Source organism: Carya illinoinensis, chromosome 3 (genome assembly GCF_018687715.1).
Source record: "Carya illinoinensis cultivar Pawnee chromosome 3, C.illinoinensisPawnee_v1, whole genome shotgun sequence".
NCBI lineage: Eukaryota > Viridiplantae > Streptophyta > Magnoliopsida > Fagales > Juglandaceae > Carya > Carya illinoinensis.
In genome coordinates this window covers 49,140,737-49,151,554 of record NC_056754.1, presented here as the reverse complement: position 1 = coordinate 49,151,554, position 10,818 = coordinate 49,140,737, and the positions used below count along the sequence as shown (strand labels likewise).

General features: G+C 35.2%; 1 protein-coding gene across 3 annotated transcripts; it reads right to left on the bottom strand.

Annotated features, from left to right (window-relative positions):
* Window positions 1-3,484: 3,484 nt before the first annotated feature.
* On the bottom strand, window positions 3,485-10,229 carry LOC122305060 (palmitoyl-acyl carrier protein thioesterase, chloroplastic-like). 3 transcript variants are annotated; one of them, XM_043117359.1, is made up of 7 exons: window positions 9,838-10,229; window positions 8,315-8,866; window positions 8,035-8,168; window positions 6,122-6,235; window positions 5,588-5,759; window positions 5,425-5,493; window positions 3,485-4,330 (listed from the first exon to the last, which is right to left on the bottom strand). In XM_043117359.1, the coding sequence occupies exons 2-7, from the start codon at window positions 8,810-8,812 to the stop codon at window positions 4,061-4,063; spliced, it is 1,257 nt and encodes a 418-aa protein (XP_042973293.1). In that variant the 5' UTR covers window positions 8,813-8,866; window positions 9,838-10,229; the 3' UTR covers window positions 3,485-4,060. The 3 variants fall into 3 exon arrangements, with proteins under 3 accessions (XP_042973293.1, XP_042973292.1, XP_042973291.1); XM_043117358.1 differs by having other exon boundaries at window positions 8,315-8,883; window positions 9,951-10,229; XM_043117357.1 differs by having other exon boundaries at window positions 9,951-10,227.
* Window positions 10,230-10,818: the final 589 nt, after the last annotated feature.

The window sequence follows — 10,818 nt, the reverse complement described above, 5'->3', positions numbered from 1 at the left end:
TCTATATATATATATATATAGATATATAGATATATATACACACACGAAAGAGGTCGTCAAGAGGCCTATGAGATGAGGCCACGTGCATACAGTGATAGAGGCATGCTTTGAAGTTTGGACCCGCTGTCGGTACATTCAATCAATTTCATAAGATTCAATTCTTGAGTCCACTCAATTCGTGTTTGAAATATTCCTCGTTAGATCCACCCAAAATATTTTAATGAATATATTTATATATATCTATATAGGAGGGTAGGGAAAAAACTGAGGATAAGGTTGGACTATAGCGAGTAAGTTATTCTATTTTTAAATTAGTGTAAAATTACATTATATATATTATTTAAATAATTTTTTTTAAGAAAAGCGAAAGGTCACATGTCTAAGAGTGACAATTTTTTATATTTATTAAAAGAAATATTATTCTTGTCATTCTCACACTTTACACGCCACACTTATTTTATTTTATTTTTTTCATTTTTTCTATAATAAATATGTAGTATATGGATGATAAATAGAATAATTCAATTAGTTTAATAAGAATAAAATGAAATAAAAAATAAAAAATAATATTTAAATATATATAGTGTGTCTGGTGTAGGATGATGTGTAGAATTTCTCTTATTAAAAACTCTCACTTTTAGAGGAGAAATACCGTGGAAACAAAAAACAAATACCAAGAAAAAACCAAAAGTACCATAAACAAAATACTAAACAAAAACAACCCTATTAGACAAGAAAAAAACTTAAGAAAAACAACCAGACCTAACATCTTAAATATGGGAGGCCCAAATTATCCAAACAGATTAAATCTCGAAAAAACTGAGGCATACTACAATTATTATAGAACACCAACTCCGCCCCTGAAGCCCTAGATTTGGCTAACCAATCCGCCACTCTATTACCTTCATGTAAAACATGTTGAAATTGGCATTGTATAGTTCGGGTCAACTCAATAATTTCCTCCTAAAAATCCTCTAGATACCATACACCACATATTTTCCTCTCATCCACTAAGAAATAACCACCTTTAATTTATGAGATTTAGAATTTATCTTGTAAATTAAATTATATTAAATAAATATTTTATTAAGTTACATGCTCTACACAGTTATTTGAGAATATAATATTTCTTTTTCGACTAATTTACAGTAGTTGGATTGATCATGACTTGAATTTAATAATTAGATTTCGTTTTAATTTTTACGGAGAGGAAACTTATGATCTCATGATTCCTAATTTGTTATATATTATAAATGATGAATGACATATACCGATTGAACTACAGATTAACATTCCTAATTTGCAGTAATTTATCATTGATACGTACGACCATGACGAACATAATGATCAAAGTATTTTAAGTTTTATTGTTTTGCAATAATGCTCGTAAATATTCAGTAGTAGTTCAGATTATTAACGAGGCGTACGTGATTGAAATTATATTAATAAAATTAAATACATATAAAAAAAGGTTATTAGCATGATTAATTAAACAGTTAGTTCTACTGATTAGAGGCTCTTTTTTTATATGGGCGGCATCCGATGCGTCGACCATTGAATCATATAGTCAAGTGCAACCTCCTCATTGCATGCAAATGGAGTAATTATTAGGTCAAGTTGGGTCCTAAGAATGTAAAAGGTTCAATCTCTTAACCACCTTTATTATAATTACGAGCATTGAATTGAATGAATTAAGACCTAACTTGTCACCTGAGCTAGCTAGCATCCATTGAATTCAATGAATTTTAATTAGTACTAAGTATGCGTAAACTAGTTTACGTTTCAGCATGACTTAGTTGACCTCAAGTTGTTAAAGTACTTGTAAAGAGTTGCATGGTATCCCAAGTGTTTGAAGGTTTCAAGTCAAAGCTGGAAGAATCTACGTCATGATCTCCTTGACGAGCCCGACAGACAAGGTGCATGTGACAATGTCGGCATGTCTGAGACGTGCCGTTTTCGGATTCATCGTTCCTCAGCCTGGAAGAAGAAGAAAGGGGTCTAGATACCGCGGTTAGTAGTGATCATGATCAATCAGTTTCTCTGCAAAACCAGTAGCCGCACGCGGCTTCAGCCTCTTGTTCCATCTTAGCAATATTGTAATTGATCACGAACTTATATCCATAGAGTACTATACCTACCAAAATAAAGTACACTAGTTTTGTAAACAAACCCAGAAGTGTTTTTACATGATTGGCTGGTTAGTCGACTAATCTCTCTTCTTGTCCTTTTAATTAATAGTACTGTAATTCAGCGATCATGATCTGGTTTTTTGTAGTTTTATGCAGCTAGCTAGGATTAGTGGCTAATCATGTGAGGTCTCGTGCTGGTGGAGTGGACTTCTTCATGTGCATGCATGAGTTTGCAAAAAGAAAGCACTAGAAAATAGGCAAAAAATATATTTTAACACTATTCTTGATTCTTCGTTTAATGTACGTTCCTATGTGTTTCCATGATTAGTTTAGTGCATCATTTCTATTTTCTATACCTTAATTGAAGCATTGATTGTAGTAGTAATGCATGCACTTGTTGAAAATACATGCACAGGATGGCGCTGCAAATGCCATATGTTTAATTTCCTTTTGTTTTTGCTTTTTTAAGATAGTATTAAAATATAAACCAAAGATTCCATTACACCACCTAATTCTCCTCGATCTGGTTCCAAACTAATTATGTTAAGATGTTGTCGCGATGCTTTGAATCAAACGGTACTATCTCCCTGCGTAAGGGAGAAATTAGGTCATAAGTCCAGCCTCTATTTAAATGTAAAGCTATATTTGTACAAACAAAAACTTGAAATTTTTGAAAAATCTGACGTGCGATGCGAGCAGTTGTTGCCTTCTGTCATTTTTTTAATCCAACGAGATTAAAAAAAATAAAAATAAAAAATCAATCTATAAGGCGTAGAGATCGACTCGATTTTAACTCTAGGAAAATGTTTTATTTTATTTTTTAACTCGAGAAAATTTACCGATTGATACTTTATTTGAATTTTTTTATATATTATTTAATTGTTAAGGAAATATTTTTAAATAAATTTATGTATTTTTTAAAAATTTTAAAAATACTTAAAAAAATGTATTTTACACTTGTGGAATAAATCATTGGAGTCCACCATCCCGACGAGATTTCTGTCGTTGGGCGAGACTTGGGTTTCTTTGCAGTCCATTGGGATGGTTGCTTATAGGACAATGGACTAAAGACTTGATGCCATTTTCCTATATTCTTACCCCTCTCACCTCCTTTCTCTGTGGAGGTTTGAATCCCCATTTCTGAAGAAAGGGGGATCCAGTATTGAATTTGAAGTATGATTATGATGCCATTTTGTCTAATGCCAACTTAATTTTTCAACACAATAACGAGCTAATCCTATCCAAATCCATGGGATAAAATAGGATGATCGTCTTTAGATTTCGAACAATCTTTGCTTTCGTGTAGTGTCTTTTAACAATCATCGAATAGCTCGTATAATAACATGAACTGCGAATAGTGCAATCACTCCCAAGTCCCAATTTCATGCCTATTTCTTCTTGACAACCCAATCACAGACATTACAAAGCTGTTGCATCCAAACAAGATATTCTTACAAGTGAAGTCATCAGCAATAAATGCTGCAATAAGAGGACATTTCGCCATTTCCGAATAGCCAACAAAAAAAAAATGAATGTATAAAAAAAATATACACGTTATGCTATCAAATAAGATGAATCGCCCAGACATGCCAGAAAGCTAAGGTTAACTGCCAGAATGGCAGACATCGCATCTTTTGGGTCCACCATACCAATACCAGGTGACCAACACCAGGTGAGGCAGGCAAAAGAGAGGCCTTTCGAGAGAGAGAGAGATAGAGAAAGAGGGAAAGAGTTGTGTGTACAGAAAGAGCTACTTACAATAGGAATGCTTTTCTTTCACGAAAGAAGACAAAACCGAAGGAATATATATATGGAGGAAAAGAAACATATATGAATAATAGATCCAAGGAACACGTGCAGGATGATTCCACACATGCCATGGCCGCCCAGAGTGGAGACTATTGCCATACCAACTTCAAGGCACTCATGTATTAGGTGCTTTCAACTGGAACCTCACCAAGAGTCCCAAAGTTGCTAGCATGTTTGGGCCTCCACCCAGTTCTACCCCTCACAATCTCTGCTCCATTCTCAAGTCGAAGCATGTGCTGGCACTCGATGTCTGCTAAATTTCCCAAATTACCAATGCCATTGCCGGAGACGGCAGTCAATGACTGAAGCACGCTGTCCTTCCCACACTCCCTCCTATACTCCAAAGTCATGGAAGAAAGTTCATAGCTCTCCAAGATCGGTAATGGAGCACTCTGCAACAACCACAATCCATGGATTTATCTTAGTTAATGCAGAAGCCAATACTTTCTCAGAGCATCCTGTACTTTAATAATAATTTCTCTCAAATCAATGGATTTGAGTGATAAGAATATGGCACCCTAAAAGAAGATATGAAACAGCTTCTGTTGATAATTAAACTGAGGGGTTGTTGAAAAAACGGAGAAAATGCATATTTGTTTTATTTGCAATGTGATGTTGAGGCATCCCCCAAACAACTGAAAAAGGGATGAAGTTTTTAACTGAGCTCAGCACACAATGCAGTCTGATGATATCTAGCTCAAAGAAATCAAAGTATTGCAGGACCAAGATGGTTGGTAGTAGGAATCTTTCTTCCAGCAACAAGGCAATAAAAAATAATAAAGATGAAAGCTAAAAGGCAAATATTATTGTGGCAATGAAAAAAAAGCAGGAATGGGTACTTTGACAAGGACAGATGTGCACATGGCATGCTGTACTGAAGTCATTAAAACCTTGCTGGACAACCAAAGTGATTACTGAACTACAAAATTGCAGCAGATGGACCTATCCAGCCTGGAAATTGATGGATGTCACTGTGACAGGAACTTATTAAGACTAAAAGAAATCGAAGTTATTATAAGAATTAGACTATGAGTTTAAGTTTCTATACTTGGAGCTTTAAAAAGTGATGGCTAAAAACAAATCCTTTCCAAGGCGTATAAATTCAACGGTTCTTATCAATTAAAAAAATAAAATTAAAAAAGGTATCAATATAACAGTTTCTCAAAATCGGCATACCAAGCATTATCAAGCAAAAGGGGTCTGTACAGTCATTTCTGGCATGTAAAATATTCTAAATAAATAAACTCAAGAAAAAGTTGTCCAGTCAGATCCATTTCCACTATACATTCCGGCCAGATTTGATCTGGCTGACATCTTTGAACAGGGCACGCAATATTAGCATGCATATTAAATCTAGCGAACAGATATCAAAGGTAGGAGAGGATTAATGAGAGAGAGAGAGAGAGAGAGAGAGAGAGAGAGAGAGAGAGAGAGTGGGGGAAGTACAAGGGAATAAACAGAAGAAAGGATTTGCTTGGACATCTACCTCAAGGATCCAACCAATGTACTTCACATTGTTGACATGCTGGTTGACATCTAAATCACTCCATCTGGGCTACAAATTTGAAAGGTAAAAACTTTACCAACCTCGAGCAACCAAGCGAAGAAAAAATGTTGATTCAAATTATTGTATAAAAAAATCAACTTACGCTTAATCCAGTACGAACAAAGTCCGCTGTATTGTCATCCAGCTTTTGCAGTTTTCTGCTATCCTCTTCTACAGCAGGAAGGGTATCCGTAAAGTAAGGCTCTATTTCCCCTCGTACTTCTTCTGGAATCTTAGATAACCTCCTTGTTTGTTTATTCATCATCACCCAAACACTGCAGATCATCAAAACCAAAAAACACAACCATTTAGACCCTGATCAATTCTGCTAATACCATTCCAAGTATATCATCACCCACATTACATGCTGGCATACCTAAAATTTATTACTATACATCCCATATAAATCACTTCTCAAGATCTTTACAATCAGGATCATCTCAAGCAAAACAAATATATTTCCTATCGTTTTGGTTGTCATCGCCAAAAGAACAAGATAGGATGTAACATAATCATATTAGCAGCCATATATGCACCTTCGAACACTACCATGCAGCATATATCAAAAGTTACATATGGCCAGATTTATCAGTCAAGAGCACAGAGGAAAAAAACGATTAACTCTACAACAATCTACCTGGAGGCTCTCGTTAGAGTTTCACCAGATCTAGAATCACGTAAAAGCCAATCACGCCGCATACCATTCTTTCCAGATGAACTGACCCAAGTGTCTACTTGAACAACATCACCCCTGTAAGAACAAAATCAATTAGAGCCATCAATCTCCATTGACCACTTTCCTGAAGCTACAAAACAACTTATAATCCATGGATTCTGGTACATCCCAATCATGATGACATTTAAAAAAAGTTCTTAAAAAGCTAAAAACAGATATCATATAATTTGTAACAAAATTAGTTTACATCTATATGTATATATATATGCACATTAATCCAAACAAGATTCCTCAAAATGTTAAGCCTCACACCCAGGGCAGTTTCACAAGTCACCAACTGCTTCAAGCTTCTTCCACTTCTAAGAAAATTAAATAGTCAGCAAAATAGAACACATCATATGGGGACAATGCAGATAGCAAAAGAAACCTACATTCATATATTCTAGAGATTTTTTTTAGAAGACAAATTTTGTTAACACAAAATAGGGTGATGCACCACACATGAAGTATACAAGAGATCCACCAAAAAGAAAAAGAGCTAAAATTTCTTGATAAGTATAAAAATAGAAACAGCATCATTATTTTAGGCTGCACTCCAATGAGAGTATTAAGAAGAAAGACTGGAGATTCAGCACCAGTTTCTTTCTCTCCAAAGACACCAAAAAAACATGGCAATGTCATCATTCATAGTAAAGTAGAAATCCTACAGCCAAGTTACAATATACTTAGCTTATAAATATTCCACTAAGGGCTTGTTTGGACATGTAGAATATCTCAGCATTTCTGTGAATAGTAATAGCGAAATGATTTGAGTTAAGATGTTTTATTGGGTTTTCAGAAATGAGAGAAAGATTTGAATAAAAATATTATAAAGTTAAAAAATTGTTTAAATATAATTTTTTTATTTTTATTTTGAAATATGAAAAAGCTGTACTGTTTTTTGTTTTGTTTGATAGCTTGGAAAAGTTATAATGATTAGATAATAATTAGATGAAAAAGTTGTAGAATTGAAATTGATTTTTTTTTTTTCTTTTAGTAATGTTTGGGTAGGAAATACCTGAGAATACCTCAGAATACTTGGTTAACCAAACTAGCCCTAAAAATACGCATTTTTTAAAGTTCTAAACTTCCAGTTTTACCTTCAGCTGAAGCCTTAAAAGCTGCATCTTCCACTAAAACCTATACCTGTCACATTTAAGCTTGTCTAACATGACTTCCTAAGGATTGTTGAGCAGTAAATTTAATTTTCATACCATAGTGTCCATTATGCACATCCACTGCCCTATCACTCCAAAAATTTCACCGCATTAACTCATTTTTTCTCATGGTAGAAAAGAAACATCGGCCACCATTCCACCATCTTGACTTTTAGAACACATATAGCGGCCATCATATACATCCATAAAAGCCTGAAGATATGCCAAATTCCTATATAGTAGATTAACCTCTAAGACGAGCTTACACTATAATCATAATTATCATATAGCAAAACTTTTGATTAACATAGGCTAAGTTTCTCATACACACTAATGGGCTCAAGAAATAAATCGTCCCACAAAGACACAAATAGTGTATTAGTTTTTACATATAAAATTGCAACCTTGTTTAGGTGTCATCCCCAAAACTTAGTAAATGTTTAGAGCAATTAAGTACAAAAACAAGTAAATAGAACTAAGCATGGAGCCAATTCTTTGTTACACAGTCAGCCCTGCAAACTACAGGGGATAGTAGCAATGTAGGATAAAATCATCAAATCAGTATATGGAAAATGGACAAACAAAAACTGAAATATAAACATAAATGACAAAAATCAACAGCTCATGATCAAATGCCGATAAAGAGGGCAAACCATATGCACGAAGTGGTTGGCTTACCAAGTAGGATAGCGATCTACCACCACTTGCATCCGTGTAACCACCCATATCAGGTTCTTTTTGCACATCTCTGGCGTTGAACCAAAGCCATCACCAAGAAGTCCAGCACCCTTAACATGATTAAGGGCAGTTTCCTGGAACCAAAAGCAGGAGGAATAAGGCAATAGCTCATGAAAAAAAATCTCAGACACATGCTATTCAAGAGAAACAGAACGGCCTGTTAAAGGATGTAATTTTGGTTTTTAAAGAAGTGGTATAACATTTGAAGAATTAATTGTACCTGCAAATGATTCATCAACGTCTCTATAGAAGCTGTACGATCGGCACCTATTTCATATGATCTAATAGAAAAATTCTGCCGGAACACCAAACCATCCTGAACAATTCTCCCAAGACCAAAAGGGTCAATGAGCATGTCAGGCCGCCTTGGTTTCCAATCAAGCATCATCCACTGCTTCTCGGCAGCCAAGAATATTGTGGTGATAGCAGCAAGAAGCATGCTCCAATCAGGTAACGTGTTAATGAAAGTCCTAGGGGCAGGTGACAACGTGTCACACTCATTTTTCACACCTTCTACTGGTGTTGCCAACCCAACTGAGGTACCATTTATTTTGGGACGGGCTTGCGCATTTGTCTTGACCTGCAAGCCACTTGAGGTCCCAGCAGATTTCGACTTCATCCCTCCTAAACTCGAAAGCTTGGCAGCCGTCTTTGTGCTATAGTCTGGAGTGGGGGATACGGCTGGAAAGAATGCGGATGTAGCGGCAGTAGCAACCATGATGAATTTCCACGACCCAATGGAATCAATCAAAGTTTGTCGCCTATCAGAGCACTGTTTTCAGAGAAACTCTGTTTGTCAGGGAAAGGAAATTACAACCAATGGTGATAATATTTAGAAACACGAACCAGACACCAACATACAGCGAAAAAACTTGATATTAAGCATCGTGAAAACCCATACAACTAAAGCAAATCAATTGCCTCGAAGAATTACAGTACAAACAGATCACCGTCCGTCTCTATGATTCGGATGAAGAATAAGTAAACAAAAGCAAAAACTACTCAAAAGTGAGTTCATTTTTTTCAAGAACGTCAAACACACACAAAATATGTACGCAGGTGGTCCGTTTTCAATATCCGTTTTCAGGAACCTTTGAAAAAAAAAAAAGATAGTCCTAGGTATTCAAATCCTGCGTAGAAACAACCGGTTCACAGAGATTTTTGCAATCTAAAATTCCAAGAGTTTGACCTCCTAATTTCCAGAAAGGAAGGCTTTGAATGGAGAAAGAGACCGGCGCTCAAAGTTTAGCATTGGCCCATTTTTGTTTCCTTCTCTAAGCTTTCCGAAAACTAAACGAAACAAAAGACTAATGGACGTTTTCAAATAAACTTAAAAAATTCTTACTGATGAAAACCATGGGAAAGAGAAAACCGCAAACGGTAAATTCTTTTGAAAATAAAAAACCACACAACTTGAAACGCACGATCATTGATATTAACCGATGCATAACTGTTCCTAAATATGCAGCAAAAAGCATACCAGATCTGACCCGAAAACGATAAAAGACCAAAAGCGAAATCCAAAACATTTCATCTCATCTTGTTAAAATATATGGAAACACATTAAGTCGCAACGTACAATAAAATCATGCTAATAATCCCCATCTTGACGTCATGTTTGGCTGCCGAGAAAAAAAAATTAAGAGGTTTGAAATTTGAAACCCAGATCTCTCATTTTCTAAAATCCCAGCAAAAACAACAACACAACATTAAAAATATAAACCTTCATCCCCTTCCCATTACCTCCACTTTCTCGTAAATCACGTAGAGGCCAACGACGACGAAAATTTCAAATGCCACACCCAGATCAGAATCAAAAAACGAGAGAAAAACGAAGAAAGTCTCCCCGTCCGTACCTTAATCAGTGAGAATACCGTGGACAGATGTGTCCAAAGAAATTTCAGAACTGTTTTTTTTTTCTAGTCACTTCTAGCGTTCGCGATCTACTTCCTTCCTTTCTTCTTCTGTTGTCAATTTTCTGAGCTTGGTTTCACTTTCCAAAAAGGAAGAATGAGAGAGAGAGAGAGAGAGAGAGAGAGAGGGAGAGAGAGAGAGAGAGAATTAGGGCCAGCGGAATCGTGCGTGGTAGAGAATTGGAGACCAGACTCCATTTATATATAGCATCACATCCATCCAACTGGACCCCTCCTCTCCCCTCTCCTCCCCTCCCGCCTCTCCTTCAAGTTCCACATGCCCCCAGTTTAGGTGGAGACTATTTTACGTGTTTGCCCTCCTGCCCTTTCTTCAGTTTCTGCTGCATTTACTGTTAAATTTTAAATTCTCGTTGTCAGGTCATTCTTAAATATAACGAGTTAATTAATTAAAAATGTCAGATATTTCAATTCTAATTAATTATTTTTGTATTAAATTTGGAATTTATGTAAAAAAAAAAAAAAATTATCAATTTTGGATTTCACAATTCGAATCATTTTAAATAGAGTTCAAATTTTTTATTACTCAATTTTAATTCTAAATTAAATAGATTAAATCTCTTAATTTAAATAAAATTATTTATACAATTTTAAATTGTACAATCTCGCACGCTCTTATTAAAAGAGTAAATAAATCCAAAATCCACGTAAATTTGAGAAATTTATTTCAGTGTCCTGCTTTGTAAATTTTGGTCCCATATGATCAAATTATCCTGATCTGGAAAGGCTATAAATGTGATGAATTTCCATTTTGTTTTAAGAAACAATTGAATGAATCTATGTTTACTCGTAT